The 27,790-nt window shown below is 39.5% G+C and overlaps 2 protein-coding genes across 7 annotated transcripts in view; one reads left to right on the forward strand and one right to left on the reverse strand.

Annotated features, from left to right (window-relative positions):
• LOC105258877 (protein spaetzle 5) overlaps window positions 1-27,790 on the forward strand; it is a 119,608-nt gene that overhangs the window by 78,491 nt on the left and 13,327 nt on the right. The gene's annotated exons all lie outside the window — the stretch shown is intronic.
• On the reverse strand, window positions 12,420-27,766 carry LOC109610552 (sodium-coupled monocarboxylate transporter 1). 4 transcript variants are annotated; one of them, XM_020029883.2, is made up of 14 exons: window positions 27,223-27,765; window positions 24,146-24,338; window positions 23,623-23,782; window positions 23,448-23,513; window positions 23,298-23,349; window positions 23,081-23,148; window positions 21,001-21,155; window positions 20,780-20,920; window positions 20,443-20,667; window positions 20,040-20,223; window positions 19,858-19,944; window positions 19,611-19,774; window positions 19,305-19,463; window positions 18,930-19,240 (listed from the first exon to the last, which is right to left on the reverse strand). In XM_020029883.2, the coding sequence occupies exons 2-14, from the start codon at window positions 24,331-24,333 to the stop codon at window positions 19,084-19,086; spliced, it is 1,806 nt and encodes a 601-aa protein (XP_019885442.2). In that variant the 5' UTR covers window positions 24,334-24,338; window positions 27,223-27,765; the 3' UTR covers window positions 18,930-19,083. The 4 variants fall into 4 exon arrangements, with proteins under 4 accessions (XP_019885445.2, XP_019885442.2, XP_019885443.2 ...); XM_020029884.2 differs by lacking the exon at window positions 27,223-27,765 and adding an exon at window positions 25,239-25,354; XM_020029886.2 differs by lacking the exons at window positions 18,930-19,240; window positions 19,305-19,463 and adding an exon at window positions 12,420-12,794 and having other exon boundaries at window positions 27,223-27,766.

Here is a 27,790-nt window from a genome sequence, read left to right on the forward strand (position 1 = left end):
GGGAGTCGGCAAAGCGGAGGGCAGGGAGGTTGCGCGAGGGGAGGGGGGCAGGAGTGGGGAGGGTGGCGAACGTGGCCTGTACGAGTGAGTAATAAGCACTGCCGCTTGGAACAGCGACTTGATTCATTTCGCGGTAAGTACAGAGCGCGCCGAACGCCCAGACCCGCAAATGCCTTAGGCCGACTTCACCGAGACCTTCTTGTTCTTCTTCTTGTCCGCCTGCCCATAATCCTATACGCATTCCCGATCCGACAGGCCCACGTTTTTCTCGCTGGCGATTTCGTCTCACATCAGTTCCCGTTGGGGCGTTCCACCGCCTACGTCGCATCTTTAGTTCTACTTTTCACGAGAGAAAATGAGAGAGCGAGAATAATTAGAAAGTATGTAAAGATCGGAGGATGAGAGGCGATTCCGTCGGTCGAAGGCACAACTTTGCATTATCCTTGGAAATTTTGAAAAAAAAATTACATATAATAAAGAGAGAAATATATCCAAGTCTCAGAGACGTCCTCGCGTGGGATGGTTGAACGATTCTGCTGTAATTCGGTATAAGCCACCCCATAATGTCTCATATTCCACCGAAACGCGAAAGTGTGCTCGCGCCACGAAGAGAAAGAGGAGAGGAGGACGTAGGTATATCGCAGATGTATTTTGTAAAATTCAGAAGCATCGCTAAGGCCTCGTTTCACGCGCAGTAAACGCGCTTCCAAAGTACAATTCGCCCCGAAACTCGAGAATATTTCACGATTTTGCGAAACGATCGGTATAGTGCCGCGGAATCTTTATCGCGCGTTTTCGCCGGATAAACAGTCGGATACGTAACGTTTATCCCGTCTTTTACTACTCTTGTACCATCGTACAGTTTACGGTCGCTCACAAACGTTTTTAACTCGTTTGCTAACTGTAAGATAAAAGCGTTTACGAAGAGACCGCATTTCTATCTTTATTTTCTTAAATGCAAAAAAAAGAGAGATAAAATAATCTCTAATAAAAATATTAATAAAAATATAAATTATATTAATAATGTAAATTTTTTATATATAAATTATAGCGTGCCGCATAAGCGCAATATCGGCCAACGTTCGTTTTCCCTTCTTGCGAGATTAATTGACCGATTAATGTCGACCATCTGTAGGATTTTTTCCGCGACATTAGATACATTTGTTTTAGGCCAAAATAAGATCAACTAGCGAGGCATATAATGGCTATCTCGGATAAAAGCCGAGCGATAATTGGTTCCGGGTGAATAAGGATGCAGGAGAAGCGCAAATATGAGAGAAGAGCTGGAAGAGGTCAGAGAGAAGATTCACGAGAGGATACGAATTAACCATTCTATTGGCCGGCGGCGCTATTTTTGTCGAATATTTCTGAATTTCGGCAGGCAGCGTCAAATATTTGACTGTTTGCCTTCCATTGCCAAGATCCTTGTTGACACGGCGGAATCGATCGCGATGTCACTTTTGTCTTTCGCCAAATTATTCACGAGCCACCGTCGCGATTCGAGTCACGGCAGTATCTATCACCGCAGAATCGATGTATCGATCTCTCGACTGAGACCCGATTGTCGCAGGCCGGATATTCGCGGAACTCTTCTTCCGCGAACGCTCTGCAAAAGTCGTCCGAAAATTGATATCGAATCGATCTGCGGCGCCGTCTTTCAAAAGAGACAATCTCATTGATCAAACAATAGTCTATGCGAGATTTAATGATACCTGACTTATTCAAGCGCGCAATCAGTCTCAACTTGACTTAGAAGCATGGAAATTTTATGTCCGCTCGTACGGAGCAGCAATCTTTCTCTCTCTCTCTCTTTTAAAATTCTCAATGCATTCGATGATACGTAGTGAACTTACAACACGCGAAAGCACGAGCAACACAGTTGTTTTTAACGGGCGCCTTTCCACGACGTAGAGACGCGCGGCGTCGCCGTTACCCTCGCCTAATCGTGAGTTTATGCCTTTATTCGACGGAATAAAGGGATATCCCGGGGAAGCGTGCGAGCGAATATTCGGCGGCATGGAACATTTAACGCCGCGGCGCTCAGGCCGCAGTAAAAACGACGCCGCATCGCGCCGCGCCGGTGCGACTGACAGGAAGAAAGAGGGCCGCGCGGGATAAAAGAGGGGGAGAGATAGAGGCGGAACGCAGTCTCTCGCGCGTATTTGTACTCCGACGCCGAATCGGTATATTTCGAGTCTGCGAATTTCACCTGGTTTATATTTTCTGTCGTTTCCGGCACATCGCGTATAATTTTCACCTCCTCCTCCTCCGCCTCCTCCTCCTCGCCCTCATCCTTCCCCTTTCCCTTCCATTATTCCATCGCTTCTCGCTCCCCCGGATTTTTATGCGGATAATCCACCCATCCACAGTCGCTTCACTGACACTTGTTTCGTCCGACGGCTACGCGCTTTCATGCGTTTCTCAATTTCTTTGAAAAGGAAAGAAGGTAATCACGAGATGCGCAACAAAGTTGTGCAGCGAGAGATAAAATGATTAGTCGATTAATCGCATGATGACGGAAATCGATACGTTTATTTCTTTAAAGATGCAAAATAATGGGATGAAATCTTTTATAACATGTACATATGTATAAAAAAATATATATCGAGTTTTCTAATAAATTTTTGATATTGCGAGAGAAAAATTTCGAGTATATTTATATATATAGCGAACAGAGCGAGGGAGGAAACAGGAACGGAAGGATATAGGAAGAGGGGGAAGTCACAGCGCAAGAGGGACTCGTGTATAAACGGTTTTTTATTTTATCGCTTTTGCTCCGTGTCACGTACAAGCTACAAAAAAAACGCGATACATATCCACGTGATATGTGTGCGAGACCGTTTATTAATTATTATCAAGGTGCATTTATTTATAAACATTTGCTCGATTATTTATAAGCTTCTGCTCGATGAGATATTGTTGCTCGTTACGATATAATTAAAATATAAGAAGAGCGCACGTGCGACGCGCAAAATGATCTCGCGTCTCGCCCGCGTGGCTCGGCTGCGTTTTTCGCGAATTTCGGCATTTCCGTTCATCGACGTGACGAGGAACGCACCTCGAACGGCATCGCCCTCCCGTATCAGTGGTCACGTAGGACGTTTTGACGTTGTACCGACACTACGACGTCGCCGAAAAAGAAGCAAGAACGGCGCGACCGAGGGAAAACGAGAACGAGGGAGGTAACGCGATTATGTCAGGTACACGGCGGAGGGAGGGAGGGAGGAAGTTCGTGAAACTCGTACGTGGCGCGACGCAAAGTGGTCGGAAACGAGGTTATCATTTTCTCCGGGAAGAGCCGTCAGCTGGACCGACGGGGAGAGAGAGAGAGAGAGAGAGAGAGCGTTAGTAGACACCGCGAAAGTTGACGGGAAAAACGCGTTTGATGGACGAATATTCGAAGTTTTGACGGGGCCGTCGGCCGATCTCCATGAATTACGAATGAATTCGTCCCCCGACTCTTTCCCGCCGCCTTCTTCCGCCGTGTCGACGTCTCTGCCCGCCTTTACTTTCGCGAAAAAACTCGAGCCATCGAGCAAAGTTATTTGTTCTATCCCTAGGAGGCAGACTATCCGCAGAACGAAACGTATGACACCGGTCACCATCGCTATAAACAAGTCTGAGAAAGTGCGCGGGGTTCGGTTCGAAGATAGAATTCGTTAGATTGAATATTTCAGAATACCTGTTATCGACCAGATGACGGAAAATGTTCTCTTTACAAAGCTCTGTCATTTTGAAAGTAAATAAAGGATTTCATCAGCATTTTTGGCGACTTTCAAAATTAACGAAAAATGTAGTCGATTGTTTCAGAAAAGTCAATCTTGTACAAATCATACAGCTGCGTTAGATTTTGGATTGATCGATTTATCAATTTGATGTAGCTCATGTTTTTTTCTCGCGATAATTCGACGAACGATTATTCGTTGAATTTTGCCGCCTCGCGAGCTTACTTTTAATAAGTAATCGCCGCGTGGCGCATAGTGCTGATTAATAATTCATACTCGAGAATTATGGATGGATTGGCACAAAGTAATTAACATACAAGGAAATTAAGAGTGCGTTTAATTATTATAATTATGATAATTGCCTGTCTTTTCCTCGTCGATCTTTCGTTTATCGTATGACTTGCAGTCAAGATACTAACAATCTCTTGCTATTTCGAACAATAAATCTCTTCGATCATCTGCAATTTCCATTTTTTTTTTACAATAACGAGAATGTAATCACGATTACGTGTCGCGTGCGAATCTTTTTCATTATTGACGTAGCTTAAACATTTAAAAAAAGTGTATCTACTTGAGTAGAATTTTGCGCGAATCATTAATCACGATTGAAAATTATACTCGTAATTCGGGCGACCCGTCTTAATTATTTATTTCGAAAACGTAACATCAAACAGAAGCGAAATTAAATAGCGTTTGTGCAACGCTTGGGGTCTCTGCGCGTTACCTGCTTCCTCATTTCATTTAATTTTGCATATTCCGACCATTTTTCGGGCGAATATTTTTTATGATCGGCCGACTGCCATCATTAACTTTTTCAAATAAATTAACGCACAAAATTCAATACCGCGCCGCCTGATTCTCTGCATTCGCCTGTTCTCCGTTTTACATAATATCGCTATAAAATTGGAAAAACGCACTTTGCGATTATCTCGATGATTCGAAATTGCAGTCGCCATTCGCTTTTTACATTTTACCTGTCGATGGGGATATTATTAAAAAAAATGTAATAAAGGAGAAAAGATAATTATTTAACAAAATTGCGATTATATAATACACGCACATTACATAAATTTTGATATTAACGATACACAAAGGATCAACGCGCGCGCGAAAAACGCATTTAGTTATAAAACATAATTAAATAAAATTACTACAAACGCGTAAAATTTTGTCGCGTCGAAAACGAATTTTTTTCCCCGCGAAATATTCTTTTTTCTTATATTAATATCCCGCGTATCGAATTATATTCATTTGGAACAATATCGAGCCATATCATACGGGATATCGTTTGTGCAGTCACGTTGACATGTTTGACACTGGTAGCCGATGCATGTTCGCCAACATTGGCGTACACACGGTATGGAGCCGGCTTAATCCAAATCATGGCGGGACCGACGACAAAGAAAATCCTACGCACTGACGGAAAGTGGTTAGTAATTGAAATTACTATCGTGAGTATAGTTCGACGAGCACGATTCGATAAATTCGATCTCGCGCGGAGCGCGCGGTTCGGCTCGCCGCCTAAATCGAGAAAGATCGTAATCAGCCAGAATAGAGAGCGTGCGCGAAATATAGGCGCTGATAGATCAAACAAACGTCGGATTGGATTATTTTTATCGTTGTTAATGGCGATGGCTCGGCCGGGTTTCATTTCACAAAGCCCGGCGCTAAAATCAATTCCCTTCTCCTCCTCTCTCGAACCCCTCTCTTCGTTGGATACGCGCGCGATGCGCGCGTACGTGTGCCACGCCGTTCGCCTTTATCGCGAGTATACAAAAAAGGATGTAAACTCCGGAAGTAAAAATTTCTCCCTTAGACGTACGAAGGCTCGGTCTCTCGGGATAATTGCAAAAACATCGATATTGTACATGTATTCGCGAGCGCTATTCCTTCTTACAAAATTTCAATCGACACTTGGCACATTCCATTCATTACGAATGTACTTTGTACTCGAGATGAAAAGCTCGATCGTGCTTGAAAAGTATGATTTCCACCTAATTCATTGAACGTGAGCGGTTGCGGTTGCCTCTCATCTTACAAAGAGTCGTCGGGGAGCTCGCATCGGCCCCGAGAAACATCCACCTCCATCCGGACGCATTGTAAGGAACCTTGTCGCACACTCGCGACGAGAATCGAAGGGAGAGAGCGCCAGCATTGAGACAGCATTTGCGTTTCGGTACGCACGAATGCTGTAAGCCAACTTGAATCGGAAGAAAAGCAGCGTGCGAGCGCGAAAGGTGAATGCGGACGGATGATGTGAAATGAATCGGGCAAACGGACAGACGTGACAGACATAATTCCCCAAGTAAGCGGTACTTAGGGGGAGCCCACCCCCACGGGGACACCTGTCGATTCCCATCGGGAAATATTGGACTGTCTTCTCTCGCGCTCGCTTCGTGTTCGCAATTTGTAGCATTCCGAAAAACTCTGCGCGAACTCGGCCTTTATGCCAAGTTACAACATCGAATTGGTTCGCTGCTCCTTCCTAAGAAGTCCTCTTCTTTGTACGAGACGGTAGTTTGCGTTTATATAGAAAGCGACAGTAATATTTATGTATGGGAAACATTTTCAAACATTTTATTCGATTAAATCAGCTTATTTCTCCCGATACGTTTCACACATATATTCGAGTATATACATTGGAAATGTACATTTTAGAATATTAAACATGTCTGTAATCCAATTAAACTATCGTACGGAGGCACCGCCGCCTTATATATAAAGTCAGATACCGCCGCTATTGGCCATTGGCTTTAATTAAATGCCGTATCATGGATAATTAGCAATGGGTTTCGCTACTTTTGCCGCGTGTAGCGTGCAGCCCAGCGAGATCCACTTCATAGACAATCGGGGTCGTGAGAACGCCGAGGTAGTCATTCAAATACAAACGGCCGCGCTTATGACTCGAGCTGCTAATTATATTTGCAATTAACCTCGAAGCAACGGATTCGATCAAGTTGCGAGAGAAAGAGAGAGATGATGAGAGAAGAAGAAGAAGGGGCGAAATGGGGAGAAGAGGAAGAGAAGAAAGAGAGATGCGTGGAGGGAAGGAAAGACCGCGAACGCACCAACTAAAGGAGGAAAAAGGTTGAAAAGAGAAAGTGCGTAACGAACAAAGAAATCGATTATATTTTTTCACCAAATATTTACTAATCCATGTCGTTTATTCATTATTCATTTCGGTAATTATGATGGTAGAGGTTTCTCGCGTGAATCATATAAGGTTTAACAAATGTAACCGCTAAAATCGGAATGATATTGGAAAGTTATGGATGGATTTATGAGAATTCGCTGGAGGGCAAGTGGTGGGCAGGAGGAAGGGTCACGCGGGGTCACGGCGGACCGCAACGGCTAACACGATTAACTAAAAAAATATTTCATCGCGCAAAAAGCTCATAAATGAATTTTTCGCTCTTGGTCGGGCCGATCCTCTGTGAAAGCGTACATATATATATATATATACAGGGTCTACCAAAAGTGTGGAAACCCCTAAATATCTCGGAAAATATACGTTTTACAGAAAAGTGTTTCCAACAAAAGTTGTAGGGTTTAAGAAGATCTATATACTGATTCTATCAGTTTGACCTTGGATGGCGTCGTCAAGGTCAGGTCAAGGTCACATTGACTTTTTTAAATGACACCCCCTACATTTGATTGCATATTCTTATAGCTTAATTCAAGAGCTTTCCAAAACACTATAATAATGTTCATTTTTATTAAGTACTTTGCGAGTTATGAGGGTTGAATGATAGAGTAGCGCCGGTATTAACATTATCCAAGGTGTACTACATGGAGGTTACTCGCTCGGATTTGCATCTGTTGTGTGTGTGATCCAGCTAACTAAGGCAAGATCGGTCGTGGATCCAGTCAGCAAAAGCAAAGGCCCAACCAAATTACAATCGAGCATTTAAAGACCTGGAAAGCAATCGACATAGTAAACAGTAAATAAATTTGTGGATGCTCATTTATCATAATAATTGTTCGAAATGTGTGCATGTGCGTGCGTGCGGTGCGTGTATACAGAGATCAGGTTAGGTTGCACCAAACGATTGCAAATGTGTTTCAATGTGTTAAAGTAAATGCTGAAAGTGGCTGCCATTTACTTCCTGACAATATGCTAATCTTTGGTAGAATGTAGAAATGACTTTACGATTCGTTTCAAAAGGTATCAAAGCCATTTCATCCCTTATTCGCTGTATCAATTCGTGAATGGTTTTAGGTTTTGTTCTGTAAACCTTACTCTTCAGATATCCCCATAGATAATAATCAAGAGGAGTTAGATCTGGTGACCGAGGTGGCCAATCCTCTCCTCCCTCATTTCCGTTCCTTCTTCCTATCCACCGTAGCGGAAAAGTCTCATTTAAAATACGACGTGGTCCTGCACCAAAATGAGCAGGAGCTCCATCATGCTGAAACCATATTTCTTGGAAATTATTTGGAAAAGTATTCTGTATGGCTGGAATTATTTGATCAACAAGTAATCTCTCATACCTTTGAGCGTTCAAATATTCTTCAAAAAAAAACGGCCCTATTAAATAGCCATCTATTATTCCGCACCATACATTTATTTTTTGTGGATGTTGTGTGTGAGTTTCCCGCACCCAATTCGGATTCTCATCTGACCAGAAACGAAAATTTTGATTATTAACTTCTCCCGTTAAGGTAAAAGTTGCCTCGTCTGTGAAAACAATTTGATAAGGGAAGATGGGCCGGACATCTATTAGTGCCATCATTCTTTCACAGAAATGTATACGACGCTCCTCATCTCCGTTTTGCAATTCTTGAACGTATTGCAATTTATATGGATGGAACTTGTTCTTCTTTAAAATTCTCCAAACCGACATGGGAGCAATATCGTGAGTTTGAGCGACTCTCTGAACACTAGAATTGGGATCTTCAATAAATGTCTGCAGAACATCAAGTTGTTTTTCTTCGTTGGTTGCAGACAATGGTCTTCCTGACTTAGAGCGATTTCTTACGCTACCAGTTTGTCTAAAACGTTCTATTGTTTTTAACACAGTGGACTTATTAATTCGACGGTTCGGATACGTGTCATTAAATAATCGAACGACATCAGAGAACGATCTTTCGTTATCACCCCATCCACGCATCATGAGGATAGTGATTCTTTCACGTTCCGACAAGTCGCCAGCCATTTTTAAAACGTTTAATTTTAATTAATCGTACGTTGTATTTGGACGATAACAATTAATTTCTGCTTGCTCAAAGCTGAAGTTAGAAGGTGCTCGTTCTTTGATAGCTTTATACATTCTTAGTTGAATTTTAAATGCGAGTTAGACTGCATGTAGTGCGTCACATAGCGGTAAATGAAGGAACTAACGAGACGTTTCATACACGTTTTATGGAGCAATTTTTAGCGAAATATGAGATAGAGGAATCGATTTGCAGTTAGCTGGATCACACACACAACAGATGCAAATCCGAGCGAGTAACCTCCATGTAGTACACCTTGGATAATGTTAATACCGGCGCTACTCTATCATTCAACCCTCATAACTCGCAAAGTACTTAATAAAAATGAACATTATTATAGTGTTTTGGAAAGCTCTTGAATTAAGCTATAAGAATATGCAATCAAATGTAGGGGGTGTCATTTAAAAAAGTCAATGTGACCTTGACCTGACCTTGACGACGCCATCCAAGGTCAAACTGATAGAATCAGTATATAGATCTTCTTAAACCCTACAACTTTTGTTGGAAACACTTTTCTGTAAAACGTATATTTTCCGAATATTATATATATATATATATATATATACATGTGTATATATATATATACATATATATATATATATACATGTATATATATATATACATATATATATATATATACACACATATATACATATATATATATATACACACATATATATGTGTGTGTGTGCTCATAATTTGCATAATTGACGTCGGTTCGGTTCTGACATAATGAAATATCCGAATGTCTTTTTCGACGAGCCTTTTCAGTCAATCACGCCAGTCCGGCAATTTTATTCGACACTAATTAAACCTGTATTTGAGTTCATTTTTTACGCGCGTTTGAAAGCCAGACAGTATAAATCTTCAACGGTTGGGATCAATTTACCATTAAATCGATTTACGACTTCCGTTCAACACATCGCTCAGTCAAGTGCGTTTAAAAATATCCACGGCAAAGATGACACGGGGTGCCTGTCGAGTGAAATTCTTTGTAAGACATTGTCCGCGGTTAATTAGAAATAACTAATTATCGTTGACCGAAGGGAACGCGATCTCTTTCCGTTGTTTCCGCGAGGCATCATAATGAGAGACCGTATACAATTCGAGACTCTCGCAACTCCAACTCGGAGTCGTACAACGGCAAGAGACGTGTTATTACTTCCTAATTGGGCCATTATTCACGAAACTAAACTCACGTGACTGCGGTATTCGCGGCTTGTCCATAGCGACTATTGTAGGACGAGAAACATTGCAAAAACTATTTATCATCGCTCACAAGCGATATAGGGAGGAACCGCGGTGGAAATTATCGATTTTACCTTTATTCTTCATTTATGTCGTCTGCGAACGAAGAGAGGATTTTGCGCTCAACGCAGTTAGGATTACTTCGTATTCTAATAGATGATAAATACGGTCGCGCGCGGCTTTAGATGGCTGGAGAAGCCTTCAAAGGAGAAAAGGAAGAGACTTCCCAAGCGCAAGGACGCACACAACTACCGCGTTCCGGGAGTTTGGAGTCTCCTGTTTACACGCGTTCGCAAATATAGCCACAGGTATCGGAGCCAACCGAAGCGAAGAATTGATAAATTAGTTATTCCGTTAGTCGGCCACCGCTGTTTCCGTAGTCGTGCGTTTGATCCTGAGCTCCCGAATAATCATGCCTGTTTATATCGAGTGTTATAAAGCTTTCTCGATATTCGCGAGCTATACAAGTTACTCGCAGGAATTGCTTTTTAGACAGACGGACGTGTAATCTAACAAAAATCTCAAGTAATTAAATTAATATACACAGGATGTTTCTTAATAAGTGCGAAAAATTTTAGGAGATGATTCCTTGTCGAAAATTAAGGAGGGTTTTTCATACAAATATATACTCCTACATCCCTGTCTGAAGAGTTACATTCCTTCAAAAATGGGGATAAAAATTAGGTTTTTATTTTTTTCTCCAATTTGAAACAAGTTAAAAAATGAAATTAGGTAGATATTTTTTACTAGTAAAGAGGTTATTTATTTATAAGGGGATGAAACTAGCAACTCCTATTCAATTTTTTATTAAAACTTTTTATAATATTTATATGAAAAACCTCCCTTAAATTTCGACAAAGAATCATCTCCTAAATTTTTTCGCACTTATTAAAAAACACCCTGTGCGTATATATGTATAATATGAATTATTATATCGATGACTGAAATATTAAATATGAAATATTAACGCATTAATGTCGCGATTATCGATCCACCGAAAATATCGTCCAACATACGAGTAAAATGACACATCATTTTCATACTTGGTTCGAGAGTTTCTCCTTCTCTTTCTCTCTCATATAGAAGCCCCAAGAAACTCCAGTTTAATCATTTCAGACGAAACGGAATCTGCATACGAGCGAACAACGGCGGAGACAACGTTGGCGGTCGATAACACGTCGCTGCACCTCGAGCCGTGACGAGGCTGCGACATCGGGATTGTGATTAGGGGCTGGTCGGCAAACAATGCCTAATTACATAATTATTGTGCCGCGGGCCGTAATTAAGACACATTACTCTGCTCGCTTGGTAATTCATTACGCTTAATGCCTTCCCTGCCTCCGCCGTTTCATCGCGGATGACAGTCGCGACGGTTCTGCTAAATACCGTTACCGTGAAATATCACCGGCCGTTGCTAGTAGTTTACGACGATCGCGATCGAGATGCAGTTTCGAGATCGTTTCTAATTCCCATCAAGCATTTCATATTCATCATCCAATTACAACTTTGATTTTCCGTAAACCTGTCACGCTATGTAAAATTGTATTTCAACATGAATTACGAACTTTCAAATGCGGTATTTATTTGAATATTTAACTAAAAGCGCAGTTTTTTTTATGAAAAAAAAAAAATAATCTTGACGCATGAAAAAATAAAATACATGTGAAAGAATATAAAGAGATTTTCGATAAATGAAAATGATTCCTAAACGCGATGCATAAACATGCCGCGTAGATCAAGCGGGCTACATCGATATAATTGTATGGAAATAAAAAGCAGTTCTTATCGCGAGGCGTATCTTTGCCCGCGGAAGAGGGAGGAGGAAGACTCTCCTTTGTGGGTGGATGAAGAATGGGAAGGTGGAGAAAAGGGGGCGCGAGGGATTTATGCCTCGGCTAACATTACTCTTAACCGTAGCTTATTATGGAAATTTCCTTAAATTGTGGGTTGGAGAACGTTGAGAACAATGCAAACAGAAAACGGATAATTATTGGACTGTAAATTGTGGCAAGGCACGGCGCGTCATCACACGAATGCCCGAGAAAAGTCAACAGTCGATAATCAAGTCGCAAATATTCGGCGAGAAACAAATAAATAGGGCAGAAACGTTTGATGTCGCGACGTTTAATGCGAATCGATTCGATTATCTCGTTCCGGATATGTAAAAGAGAAAAAAAATTAATACAATCTATTGCGATTTGAACAATTTTTTACTCACATTTAATTAATATACATTTTCCTATAATTGTATTGGTATTACCCGTTATATTCCGTTTTATTCCAATTTTTATAATGAAAGAACAAGGTATATTAGCTTTACAAAATTATTCTGTATTTGAATAGTACAATGGGACAGGTCGAGATGACGTCGTATGAAGCAACGTCATTCTGGCATTATGGTACTCTAACGAGATTATGATTATTTTTTTTTTTTTGAGAATGAAAAAAAAAGGAAATTACCTATCTATCGTTTTTACATAATATTAAATTGTTGTAGCTTTTTGAAAAGTATACATTCGCAATTGTTTAATTTTCTTGACTAAACTAGATATATCTTGCGCCGTTACAGCCGCTGGTTTGTTTAATCAGCAGGTGCGAGCGAAGGTTCTGGAAGGAAGCAAACAGTAGCCGCTATTAATTGAAGGAGCATCTGCAGGGCGATACGCGATTAGAGTTACAAGCGCCGCGGCAAATATTGTCTTTTCTAATCTGATAGTGCCGGCGCACTATCTTGGAATTAGCGTGGGCGAGGAATCGAATTCTTAGAGAGTTAATTGGATCCTCTTCGGGGATTTGGCGCAAAGATTCCGCGCGCTCGAAGACAAACGCGAGGACGGCCGTAACCCTTCCCTCCTTCCTTCCTTCCTGTTTATCTAAGCTGCACAATGGATACACTCCATGGTATGCTCTCACTATAACTAATAGTATCTTAACAATGAGACTGCGAAACAAGCCTCTGGATCCGTTGAGATAGTCCGTCTTATTGTAGCCCTTAATATTAAAGAAATATAAGCGCGAAATTAAAACTAAACACTCGCGCTTAGAAATATCGTCCATTGAAGAAAATCCCAAGGGAAAAGGGACAGGATTTTACCTCGTCTTATACTCTACGACAAAAATATCTTTATTTATTCGAAAAAAAAAAAAAAAAACAGAAGTGATTTGGCTTGACGCTACAATAAACGAGAAAGGAATAAACATTCACCCTCCCCTCCCTCCCCGTTGCGAACAGAGATAATGTCGCAAACAGACCTGAAAGCACCGGCGAGACAAATGAGCGGGATTTGAATAAAAAGGAAGAACAGAGGGAAGTGACGTGTGGGAGCGACGAAAACACCCCCGCGCGCGTCGATCGATTCAATTAAATTATTCGTATCCATCGTGCTCTCCGGACCACTCCCGCACGCGTCCCCACCAATCCCGTCGTTGGTCAGGGTAACAAACCGAGGCAATTAACAATCAATCACAGGTGTCTCTCGCGTCATTGAAATGACGTCAAACATTGTATTTGTGTAATTGTCCATTTATTCCAGTCTCTCGGCTGTCACCTGACAAATTGCGAGCCTCCAGTTCGCCCCTCCGCGCAACCACCCTCCTCGAGCCCTCCCTCCCCTCCCACATCACGAGCACGCGGACCGTCGCGATGCCGCGCGCTCGACGCATTTTCCTGTCAATCGCGAACGAATTGTCGCCGGTTATATTAATTAGCGGCGGCCCTCCGGGAATCGTTACGTACTGGATAATTGCGATCGTCGAGTTCGATCGACGTAACATCCTTCCGAGCGAACGCGCGCGTGCAAACTGTACTTCCGCGTTAACGAGAGAAGGAGGTTGATTAGAAATCGATGCGGATAATTTTTTTTAGGTCCACTCGAAAACGGGAGAGATACGTTTGAAATGTATTTCTGTTGTAAAGGTTGAGCTTACCTCTGAAATTCTACCTTTGAGTACTTGCGTTTAACAGGTAGAAAGTCGTTGAAGGTGAGTCCGGATTCGCCTCAACCTCGAGAAACGATTCGCGGGTCGCGAGAAATCGGAATGGTCGGTATAACGCGAATCAGAATACGCGTTTGATTGAGACGTCACTCAAACGTGTATGTTGACTGATAGCTCCATTAACACGCTGACGCACTATCTATGTTTACCGGCCCGCGTTCATGTCCCGAGTGCGATATCAAACTCGCAGCGAGATTTCCAAATATTTTATATTACCTTTATTATTTCACATTGTATCACGTTCTGTATCATAATAATGGCAACGTATTTTGCAATCCGATGTGATACGTCAGCGGATGGAAAAAAAAATCTTAAATCTGTAAAATAATCTAATTAATATGCGAGGGATGATAAATAACGACAATGGTCCATAATAATTTGACGGACACAATCCGCGGCTAACAAAGACGCCGAGATTATAATTTGTAATATACTTGGCCGGGAAGGGTCACGACGACGACTATGACGACGATGACGACGACGACCACATCTAAACGGAATACCGACATCGGCAGGTATCTCGTAATCGGCAACATAACCGGGGAAAAGTTCGGCGACAGTTCCTGACGAGTGTATCCGTCGTCGTGCTCGATCCATTAGTGTAATTGCAATTTATTTAGTAATTACTTTAATTAGTGAGCACCCACCCGTGCTTCAAGAGGTTCGTTGGAGTTGCATCAACGGGGAGGGGGAGAAACGGGAGGGACACAGAATGGAACACGGAGGAGGAGGGAGGGCGGGAGGGGTAGAAGCGAAGGGTAAGGTACTAACGGAATTAATTAATGAATTAGCCTTAAGGGATAAGGCGTAAAAACAAGCGGAGAATCGGGTTGAGGCGGCGCGCGGACGAGCGCCCGATTAAAATAAGTGGACTAAGTAAGCGAGTAACTAGCTAAGTGACGACTAAACTGCCGTCGCGTCGGGAAAGAAGAGCGAGAGGCGGATTCTCCGCGAGAATTAATGGCATCCCTCGAAATCCTTTCTTATCCGAGTCGCTTTAATACAACCGGCCGGCCTGATGCAAATTAAACTACCTTCGGAAATCCTTTATCGCGCTGCCGCCCTTAAACGACACGCGCGCAAATATTCCGTACTAACTCGATCGTCGACAATCGCTTTACGCAGATCTTTTCCAATAACCGTTAGTTTCGAAAATATTTACGCGGACAAGATTAAGACGAGACACCCCGTATAAGATGATTGCGTTTTACGGCGCGACAAGTTCTGATAATATAATGTATGCGGAGAAAATGATAAATGGTCGTCGCCTCGTTCGAGTTTTATTCTTTTTTTTTATAAGAGAATTTAAGGAATGCTTCATTAAAAAAAATAATTAAATTATATCCATATAAAAATTTTAAGTTGCGAGTTACGTAATTTAATTTTGTATTTTTAGTCATTTCCGCTGACAATTGCAAGGCCATTTTTGTTCAACAGCTAATAACTCGGCGTTATCGGAGGCTGCCAAGGCTACCTCGGTTACCTCACATTCTTTCGCCAGTGGGAAACTCTCCTGTTGTGTTTTTTCTATAAACCTGGCTCTAGCTACAAATCAGTTTCACGTGACTCGCGCGGTCGGAGCGACGACACTCTCGCGTGGAAATAATGCCACTAATGAAGAAAAATCGTCCAGGTGTGATAACGCGGTGCCTTCGTATCCGCTAATGTGTTACACGATGTGCTACAACTACCTGCGCAATTAAGCGAAACATGTCGTCGGGACGTTGAAAAAAAAAAACCAACGAACACACACGTTGTCATCAGAGAGAGTCTTTTTCGCAGCTAAGCATAACTAGCAGCTGTAATGTAAAAAACAGAAATGTATGTGTAATACATTAAACTAATAGAGACGCGAAACAATGAAATAAGCGAGTCAATTATGCAGCAACGATGCGTGACGATTTTTCTAAATTGCCGATGCCATCGAGTAAGGTGCCCGAACGAACCCACGTTCGTTCCTTTTTAGCTTTCTTTCGGTGACTGATCTAATTCGGGTAACAAGTGCACAAAGTGATCGCATTGACCTGATTTTCCGCGAGATTAATCCGTGATTCACTTTCGGAACCGTTCTAGTCTCTCCCGATGCGGGGCTTTATTTTTCCGCCCCCTTTTATCGCATCGATGTACGCGGCGATCCACATAACGAGAGAGAGAGAGAGAGAGAGAGAAAGAGAGGGAAGATGGAGGTCGCATCGATGTACGCGACCGAAGGATCTCCAGGATCCTTCGAATTGGAGGGAATCGGGAGACTGTGAAATTTTCATTCGAGCTGCCAGCAACGCCGGAATGTCGCCGCTGACCGCTCGCTGGGAATTCACTCTTGCTCCCGCCGCCTAATAACTCGGGTAGAAGAGAGGGATGCTTCTGCAGATACGACTGTAACAAGGGATAATTGAATCAGAAGGACAAACGGCTTTGCATAGGGATATTTTGTCGGTGGGTTTTCAGCCGAATAAAAATATTTTATAAAAATATTTTACAATTCTGCGCGATATTCGTCGCAGATGGCGTAATTGCGATTTTTTTTTATATCCGCTCTTCTCAGATTATTTCTAAACAATCGTTGCTACGCTCTCCCGTGAAAAAGAAGGAAAAAGATACGACACTTAATTAATACGCGGGACGTACGTAAATTTTATTCCGTCGAGGGTCGAAGCGCAAAAACGAAACGCGGGGGAGTGCAATTAATTAATTATTCCCTTATTACGCTACACCGGGACATTGCGGGGATTGGGGGAGGAGAACGAGACTGCACAGTCGTCTCATTTCTGACTACCTAGCGAAAATTTCACTAAAGTGCTGCTCATGTGGAAATGACATAATTCGCGTGCGGCAAGGGCAATTGGCAGTAATTAAAGTGGGGTAGAGAGAGAGAGAGAGAGAGGGGGGGGAGGGAGGGAGAGAGAGAGAGAGAGGGGGGGAGAAGGAAGGCCGGAGGGCAGCGGGGCATGAATGAAATTAAGGTGGGTAGCGAAGATGACCGTTTACATGGGTCCACGTCTGCTCGACTCGCTCTCTGTGCCGCGACAATAAAACGAATTTGCATACGGGACAACTCGCCCCCGGATGAATGTGTCCCGTGTCTGCCTCTCGAGCGGAACATTTTCCTCGGACGGACGAACGGGGAGTCATCGGCGCGCTCGAAAAGGCCGAATTGCCGTGTATTAAGAATTTATTAGTCGACTTTCTCCCCCGAATTGCAAGTATCGCGACAACAGTCACGGCCGCGTAAAACAAATTTTACAAACGAACGACCAAGAAAGTTATTAATCCGTAGAATATTCATCCTAAAACACATATGTATGTGTGATTCTCGCGAATATAAAGGAAATTATTTCTCTTCTATCTTTTAATAATTTAAAAATTCTACCTTTCAATTTGCGCAGCTACCTCCGTCTCGTGTATGGACATTAATAATCGGGACATACAGCGCATTTCGCATTTAAAAGATAAAGTAGACAAGACTGAAACATTAGCGAGGAATTAGAAACGAATGCCCGAGCGAAGCGCGGCGCGGCATTTTTGCGGTGAGCTTGTTGATGCGCGCGCTCGTCCGCTCGTCCGCTCGCTCGCGCTATAACGTATTTGCGAGAGATCCGCCGCGCTGATGGACATATAATGCGACGTGTGATTGTAGGCCCGCCAATCGCGGCCGATTGTGCCCCTGAAGGCCCGCTAACTATCTCAAACTAGCCCCATTCAAGCCTCGCGACCTCTCTCTATCCGCATCTATCCGTCTATATCCATCTCTGTAGAGCCCGCCACCTCAGCTACTCTACCCCTTTTGCTTTCCCAACCCTCGGGTCCCTTTCGACCCTTCTCCCCGCCGCCCATTTCCGCGCTTCAAAGCGAGCGCGCGGGTCTAAGCGCGTCGCGTCTCCGCTCGGTTCTTCCGCGTTACATGTGTATACGCGCACGCGTGTATTTTATATATATATATATATATATATATATAAATATATATATGTGTGTGTATATGTATATACATATATAATATAAGCCACGTAGAACGTACATGGAAATTCCGAATCTATCAGCCGCCCAGACGAATGCAAATGGCGCATGAAACGCGCTTAATAAAGCCTGTACGCAACTTGCGAATCGCAATTTTCTTTAGGACGTGCTGCCCGTCACGATCGCACTCCGTGGGCTTCGTGTGAAAAATTTCTGGCTTTCGTGCGAGAACGACGCGATTCATCGGAATATTAAATAAATGCATCATTTAGCGGCGGCTTTTCAGCGAATTCGTGTCTTGAATACAACAAATACGAGACTTTACCTCCCTCCCTCCATGCACTTTTCTCGTACAGTTATTCCTTTTAAGCATTTCAGAGATGGGTATTTTATAATAGGGATAATTTCCAATGTATAATTCGTTGTGTGTGTCAGTAAATTGCTAAAAATTTATTACTTGTCTGTCGCGGATTATATTTAATGAAACTTATCGATAAATCGAGATAAAAATAATGAATGACTACCAATGATGAACATTTTATTGTTTCTATTTTTTCTCTCTCTATAAAATATTTTTTTTCCTAAAAAATATACATACATATATAATATATAATAAATTGTATTATCTGTTGCGATCCGCATATACTGACATATAAAAAATATGTTTATATTTTCTCTTTCCACAATTCAATGTAAAAAAGTTAGAAAATTCATTTACATCAAATCTATATTAATATTAATTTTCAATTATTCAGAATTAAATTTTAATTCTGACAGTATCGGAGATTTATTTTATACATCCTTACATATTTATGCATATTTCCCTACTTAATTTCCATATAAATGCGTATTTTGATAAAGCATAAAAACGGCCGTTACCAAACTGTAGGAAAATTTGAAAATCTCGCGCGATTGCCCTAATTTTTAATATACATTTATCGGTTGATCATGATGATTTATTCGTCTCTTCTTTTTGTGGAAAAATATGGGTTTTTTGGCGGATGACTGCCGACAGTAAATTGTTCGTCGATATTTGCGGATCTGTCGGTACTGACACGCACAATTCATTTACCTCATTTTGATATTTCGGTCGAGGTAACCATCTGTAAATTAAAAGTGATATTTCTTTCGGTTGTAACAAAAAATTGCCTAACAAGTCGATTATACCTATGAATCACCGGAGAGAGCAGTTTCTTATCGATCGATGAGGGATTCCTCGCACCTGTTATCCAGGTGACTAATCCGCCTATCACAAGTACTACCAATGTGCCAATAGGGGCAACCCAGTGGTAAGACAACCGATATAATGGAAATACGTTGTCTTCGCTGAACAACATGCAAGAATTGACGAGTCGATGGAAATCAAGAATATGTATGTTAATCAGGATAAAAAAAATATTACCGAATTTTTTAAGATTTTTCTTAATAAATTAAAATAGATTATGAATATATTCGAACATAAAAGCGACTTACTTTGATCGTTCGAATTGATTTACAAAATCATGGTTAATATCTCCGGAGCAAGACGGAACTGGAAGTTTCTTTGGCACTATAAGGCCAGAACCGATAGCCGCGTTTGCTCCAAAACTAACCCATCCGGCTACCGCGAACCCTGCAATGGCACCAATAAAGGCACCCTACACAAAATGCGATAAAAATTGTAAAAAAAAAAAAAAATTAGCAAGCTATCCGAGAATTAATTAGACCTCTCATTTTGTACCTTGGAATTTGCCCATGGAAATAAAATTCCTAAAGTGAAAACGCCAAAAGAAGTCCCGGCAGCGATGGCGGCCAAACTGTTTGTCACCTAAGTCGAAGTTAAAAATTACGCTATAAAGTTTTTTTATAGTTTCAAAATAGATTGCAGGATATCAAAATACCTTAAAATTTAGACACACTCACGGATAAAACTCCCCCTAATTTCTCGATCAGGAAAAGGAAACTGAACGCCAGCAGACCGAAAAAGACGACTAGGATTTTCACGAAAATAGTGCAAGAACGATCGCTGAGTTTCATTTTAAAACAACCCATAATGAAGTCCTCTAGAATCACAACGGATGTCGAGTTGAAGCCTACGGATAACGAACTGCGGCAAAAAAATGATTCTAATATTTTTTCCCGACGAATCAATAATTAAATTATTAACACCAATAATTGCTAATTTTATAAATTAAGATTTTTTTATCATTTCTATTTATTCGAATTTACTAATTTATTCTACATAAATTTCTATTCTATTGAGAGCAAAATCAATGAATATTATATCTTGTCATTGCATTAATTATATTAATTGGATCAACGATACCTGAGCGCTGCGCCAAAAACTCCGGAAATGAATAGGCCAGGTATTCCGTGCAGGTGACCTGCAATCTCCATGACATAAGCCGGCAGCAATTGATCGTCGGCCGTAATTAAGCCAGAAACTCTTGGATCGCATTTTGGTGGCGACCACCAAGCAAGAAGGACTAAGCCGCACCAACAGCATATTGAAATAAACATCATTACGCTGATGGTAAATATCGCGATGGATCTACAATGTGAAAAAATTCTCATAAATTGGCTATATTCAGAGACAAAAGGACGAACAATATATATATATAGAGATTTGTTTTAGACATTTCATTATTTAAGGCATAACTCACAATTGCGATTTTCTTGTACTTTCTAATGATTTATATCGTTGCACCATAGTTTGATTGACGGAAATGTACGCAGTACAATATATCCAAGAACCAATCAGCACCGTCCAAACGGTATGCCTCGTATAGGGCGATGGATCAAAACTACAAAATATCGCAAAGGAAATTTTACGCAACATTCGCGACATAATCTAGTTGCATTGTGTTTGCATTTGTATTCTTACTTTAAAAATTGGATGCGTCCAGCATCGATAGCTTTGCTCAAAATCTTAGACATTCCTCCCAGCTGATAGGTACCTAGAACAGCGACTGTGACTGCTCCCGCTATCATCACCCCGACTTGTAACGCATCTGTCCAAACCACGGCTCGAATACCTCCCTAATAACACAGAACAGCAGTAAATGTAAAACAATATGTGTTATTTATAGAGGAAGGGAAACTCAAATTCAAAATAAAAGCTTTTATTTAAAATTTTATTTAAAATTTGCGAAATTCTAGTGAATCTCCCGAGATATGTGTCTGCGAAGCTGCACGATAATCTATGAATTTCAAAAAAGTATTAAGAATTCTGATAGCACTTTTCATAGTTCTACAGTTCCTGATGAAAATTAAAAAGAGTTTCGCATCTCTTATATTAAAAAATCAAAATCGAAAAAATTTGCTAACTTTACGAATCTAATCCTTCTCTCTAAAGTACTAAAACGCGTTGAATATCATTATTTTTAGTAAGAGTTAGATCGTTAGATAGTTTCCGATAGTTCTGTTCAAGCCTATATGCAATTTCAAATTGATATTTCAACAATTAATAATTTTTAGTCAATTTTCAATGTCCTCGACACTTAGTGAAAATGTGACAGGCGGATGATTTTCCGCAATTCTAACGATAATTTTCGACAGTTCTATAAAAGTTCTACAATTTTTACCCAAAATTCCGACCGTTTACTATTTTTGAAACAATTTTTTATAATTACCTAACACACTCTTCCTTTAAAGTACTGAAACACGTTGAAAATTATTATTTTTGATAACATTTCTCATTCAGCGTATATATGTATATACAATTTTAGATCGATATTTCAAAAATTGTTTAAAAATTATTAATTTTTGAATTATCGATTTAAAATTTCATATATACGCTGAATTTGAATAGAACTATCGAGAACTGTTATCAAAGATAAAAAATTTTGATATGTTTTAGTACTTTAGAGGGAGAGTATGTTAGGCAGTTATAAAAAAATTGTTTAAAAAACGGTCGGAATTTTGGGAAACAATGTATCTAAATGATAGAACTTTTATAGAATTGTCGAGAACTGTCGTTAGAATTGCGGAAAATCATTCGCATGTTACATTTTCACTAAGTGTCGAGGACATTGAAAATTGACTAAAAATTATTAATTTTTGAAATATCGATCTGAAATAAAACCATGAAAAGTGCTACCAGAACTCTTAATATTTTTTAAAAATTCGTAGATTGTCGTGCCAGCTTCACAAACACCCGAGATATTCGCTTTATCTTACATGATATCAATCATGTGTTACGACGACAAGTGCTATAATTGAAAAATGTATGAATCACATGGTTATGCAATTTCTTTATTTCTCGATGAAAAATGAGAAACTTCCTGTTGTTATATCGTGCATGTCTGGAGAATATAATAATGACGAATGCTTTTCAAGTGCTCGCAATTATACAACAGTCCGCACGCGCTTGCGCATGTGCACGTGGCGTATAATAAACAAATTTGTAAAGAGCCACTCAACCACGATAAATTCTCATTAATACGAGATTCAACAAATTGCTCGGATAATTACAGGCGCGCGATCCCGCGATTAATCACTTCAGCGCCGGCTTTGTGATCCGCTGCTACGATAACATCCGCTCGACGTTCTCCGAACCATTGTTTCCCCGCGCTATTGTCGGGCTTTCAGTTTCCGTCCATAAACATTTCCAGTACTAAGGCTCTCGCGTGAGATTCTTCACCGCGGCATTGTCCACTGAAAATTGTTTCCTACAGTAGACCGTGTCCGAGGAACTCCAGCTATCCCGCGGGAATTCGGTGAACGGGCCTCCCCCCCGGAAAATTAGCTTAGCTTCCGTCCCACCGCGCCACAACCGCTTTCGTCACTTCCGTACACACCATTCTTATTAACGTTCAAGTATAATCTTCGATGTGACATGCTATGATTTTTCATGCAATCTTGATCCATCGATTTTTTTTTCTCTTCAGATACGCGAAAGAATTGTTAATTGTGAGAAAGTGATCAAGACGAAAAAATTACAAGCGACGTAAAACGTAACTTACCAAAACGGTGTAAAAAACGCAGACCAGACATACAATGGATCCGATCAAGTATATGTTGATACCGCTAACTAAAATGAATTATAAGAATTTTAAAAATATTATAATTATGTTATAATTTATTATATATTATAAATATTAAAAATATTATAATTATAAAACTAAATTAACTTTTTAATCTTAATTAATTTTTTAAAACGTATGAATGTTAATAAAATACCTTGATTTAGTGCCAGTGCGGGGACGTAAATTACGATCGATTGATAGAGAACCTGCAATCGTTTGAATCTTTATTCGATTGTTTAAAACAATCATAAAAGCATTACGAAGAGGCCTTGATGCTATTAATCTTATCAAATGTCAGACTTACCGCATCAAAGACGAAAATAAAAGAAATGAGGATTCGTACGCTCCGGTCGAATCGAATCTCCAAGTACTAAAAGAAAAGCGTATTCATTATAAAGATTGACAAAATAGCCAATGTGTACTGACAGAATCAGGCTTTTAAAAAAATTGAATAAATAAATTGATTAAACGGAACAAACCTCGTAAACGGAATTAAGTTGCAAGGTGGTAAAGACAGGGAGATACACGGTGGCAACTACGATACCGGAAAAGAAAATCGAGATGATCGTGATCCAGTATTGCGTACCAAAGTTGTAAATCTCTGCTGGAGTACCCAAGATCGTCACGCCTGATATGAAGCTACAGTTACGATCGGAATCGATTAAATATCTTGCATGACTAATTAATCAAACCCGATTCTCTAACCCGATAAATAATGTCAACAAATTATATCAATTTTTAACAATAACATCAAACGCTTATATGTATATATATATTGATACAAAAAATATTTTCATATACGAATGTTGCAAAAATTCTTTCTTCTTTTAATAAAAATATAGAACCTTCAGCTCTTCTCTGGCTCACTTTCTGGCATTAATGAATTCTTAATTTTTCCATCCAAACGTTTCGGAACGTTTCAAGTTATTCGCGTTCTTTTGATTTCTATATTTTTTTTAATAATTTTAAATCTTGCAAAATAGTAAACACTAAAGCGCTCACCTGGCAACGAGAGAAGCGGACACGGGAAAGAGTCCTAAGCTTCTTCCTCCGAGCAGATAGTCTTGTGTGTTCGACTTTTGCGCCCTTTTAAAATGCCATAAGCCGGCTGCGGCAGATATGAAAAGCATAAGTGCAAACACCAACCAGTCGATCCAATGAAAGTACCCTCTTTCCGATGCAGCTCCCATTTTTGCTGAAATCAAAGAATCAAATCTATTTAACCTATTCAAAAAGTGCTACATTCTTAAAGTCATAAAACATATGTATCATAATTGTAGATACAATTCCGTTACAAGTATTTGTAATGTATTAATAATTTTAATTAACTTTTACCATATATATGAATATGATAAATAAATAACTAACTTATCTAAACATTTCATTCGTTTTATATAATCAAGATTATATTTATACATCAACTTTTTAATTTTGTGAATAATCTTCGTGATGATATATAGATAGTATTATTAATTTTATTTATTACAAAAGCATTATTATATTGTAGAACGAGATAAATTATCTTTTGTGCTATACGCAATTTTTAATTATTAATGTAACGATCGCAATTGTCGCATTATACAATAACTAATACACAATCTGTAATACGCGTTAAATTTAATCAACAATCGGCCGCGACTGCTTGTAACAACAGAGGTTTCCGCAACACAATATATTATCCATTATTTCTGTTCAATTTCACTGTATACTGGTAAAAGAAATCTGTCTCTAATCAGCAATTTCTTTTAGAAGAGATTTTAAATTGCGTGAGTCATATCTCGGCTTATAATAAAGTCGGACTGATATTTTTAACACGTGAGTCCTTCGACAAGGATTATCGATTGGCATGTCGCCAGGCATATTTCATTTCATTATCTCACATATCGCACTCTTGTTCATCTGCCAATGATGCAACGATCAAATATTACATTTAACAATGTGACAATAAATATGCAGGAAGGATTTATTATATATATATCTCGCGTCATTGCGGACATTATCAATTGGTCGCAAAGGATATATCGCGATCACGGTTGTTGTGCGAAGACCCATTATTGTTAGCTTATTATTTTCCTTGTTTTAAACTTGTTTAAACCTATGATTTCTTCGTAGATGTTAGTAATTTGACCTCGTTAACGTTGAATGACAATCGTGACAGAGAGCTCAGTTACACAGTTCACAATGCCTTGAAATCTCATCTCACACTAACGAGCCACGAAGTAGTGCTATAAAGAGATAACGATTTAATCTGAAGGAGATAAACAGATCTCTAATCAGACTGGCTTTTCCTCATACTTTATTGCATTTCAAATACTGTCGCTAAATTCTTGAAAATGGCGATAAAATCATTAGCGGTGCTTAGGCTCGCTTATGGCATGCTATGATAAGATTTTAACGGTCGATGCTATTTCTATAGACTCACATGGAATTCTGCAGTTCAAAGTTCTGTTATTTTGTGATCAATCGCAGAGGTCAATTGCTGAGTCGCGAGCGCTAACAAGGGAAAAGTAGTCTGTACGTAAGCCGATCACGGGACCGCATCGGGATCGCTTGCCGAAACGCTTACAATTAGCAGGATTTACACGTCGTCGCTAATTAACTAATATTCGAAAAGCGACTCGGTGCACATTCGATTGCACAGCAGATATCTTTCAAAACTAATCAGCTTGCAATTTGTCAACAAATGTTGAATTGACACTATTTGAGATATTTTTTTATGAGCTTTTTTTTTGACTCGGCGATTTTCGATATATTGACAAAGCTAAAAGTCCTTCAAACGACTTATGTTTCAGGTGTTATTGAATATGCAAAATATGACTGATTGTCTATATGGAATGTCAATATGGAATTCGATGAATAATCAATAAATATGCGAGAGAGAACGAAAATTGTTAGCAAAATTTATTTATTAAGCGTCGTCGGAAATATCGCAACTCCGAAATTTTCAACTCCGTTTTGATCAATGACTTCGATTCTTTTTATAATATATATCTATAGAGAATTATGTACGTGGAATGATAATTAAATGCATCAACAGCAGATAATGGACCTTACCGACTGTCATGACAAAACAGTCGACGGACGATACACTTATACTTGTGTCATTATAAATAGTCTTTCTGTATATATTTAGTACGCTTAGTCATATAAGTCTGTCCAGACATTTCGAGACATGTGGCTAATGCACCAAAGTATTTAGAACATAATACAATGTAGGCGACAAATTAATCAGCGATCGGTATGAGATGCTGTTCATTCTTCCATATTATGATACTTTTTTCCCGAAGCAATTTGTATATTGCTTTACGTAAGCATAAATTGATGTTTATTTTAAACTTGCGCGTGTATAAAGTTAGATAAAAAAACCTTTTTCCTCATCACATAACGATGGCGTAAAGTGGAAACGGTTTTATATTTATCTCAGATGCGCATCTAAAGAGCGGTTCCTAAAATCGAATACACCTATTTTTATCCAAGGTTTTTGAAAAAGAGGAATGCGTGCATTCACTTTTGCCAATATATACATTTTGCAAATTTCAAATTACGATAAACATTGTTATAATCTGGATAATTACTTGTGCATCATGTGCTAGAGAACTGGTGAAAATAAAAACTTTTCGAATCATATCCAACCGGTTTAATTATTTCCTGTTATTAAAAACAGGAAGTAATTAAAAGTACATTGAGCAAATGTCACACAAGTGTTACACAATAAGTTAAAAAGAATCTCGAAAAGAATGTTTTTTTAATTTGCCTTTCCCTTCTTTTCAATTTCTATTCTTTCTAATTGAAAAACAATTAATAATTTATCAAAATTGCATCAAATATTTTTCTTAATAAATATTTGACACGTAACTAACTTTAAATAAAAAATTCTTAAAACATATATTTTATATTTCAGAGAGAGAGAGAGAGAGAGAGACGAGAGAGAAAGAGAGAGAGAGAGAGAGAAAGAAAAAGAGAGAGTCTCAATTATATTCTAGTTAGTTCTAGTTTCTATATTTCCATTATACCAGGAATAATAATGCATCGATATAATTTTTTATTGTTTAGAAAAGTTTTTAGCAATTCTAACATACCTTTTATGTTCTGCTATATATTATGCCTTATCCTATATATCGTATCCTTATTCTTTCTTCTTCGAACTCAACATTTAACTTTATCAATTTTACTTTGTTTAATTATGCATGATTCATCGCTATAATTTAACAATTTCAACTATCTTTTAGCAGTTTAAAAGCTTAAAAAAGAAGTTTATGAAAAAATTTATGAAAAAAATTGTAGAAAAAGATACTGAAACATTGAAGATTATTCTCCTATTTTGACAATGGAATATTCCATCTGAGAGAGACATGCGAGAAATTCCTGTTAAGAATTTGTTTGACTTTCTGCGAGATACATGGCGCGAAAACGTACACGTGCGCGATAATGTCAAGTGTCAAAAAATTCCAGTGTTTCTCAATGACGGTAACATATGATTTTCATTATATATTCGCCTCACGAACGTAACACATGTATAGTGATTGTACGATGTTACTGGCTATTATTCGAATGGTAGCTGCGAGTGCGAAATCAGATACGTTCGCGAGAGATGACGACGATCGACTGAGCGTGGCTTGACGACACATTACATCGTGAGGCAAATCG

Source organism: Camponotus floridanus, unplaced genomic scaffold (assembly GCF_003227725.1).
Source record: "Camponotus floridanus strain SB8 unplaced genomic scaffold, Cflo_v7.5 scaffold115, whole genome shotgun sequence".
NCBI classification, from domain to species: Eukaryota; Metazoa; Arthropoda; class Insecta; order Hymenoptera; family Formicidae; genus Camponotus; species Camponotus floridanus.

Excerpts from the sequence above, each read along its gene's own strand:
- LOC109610552 (XM_020029883.2), bottom strand. The coding sequence starts at position 24,333 with ATGGGAGCTGCATCGGAAAGAGGGTACTTTCATTGGATCGACTGGTTG. Across the intron at positions 23,350-23,447 it reads TTATTTTCGTCTTTGATGCG|GTTCTCTATCAATCGATCGT; the intron begins GTAAGTCTGACA and ends AAACGATTGCAG. Across the intron at positions 23,149-23,297 it reads CGCACTGGCACTAAATCAAG|TTAGCGGTATCAACATATAC; the intron begins GTATTTTATTAA and ends AATTCATTTTAG.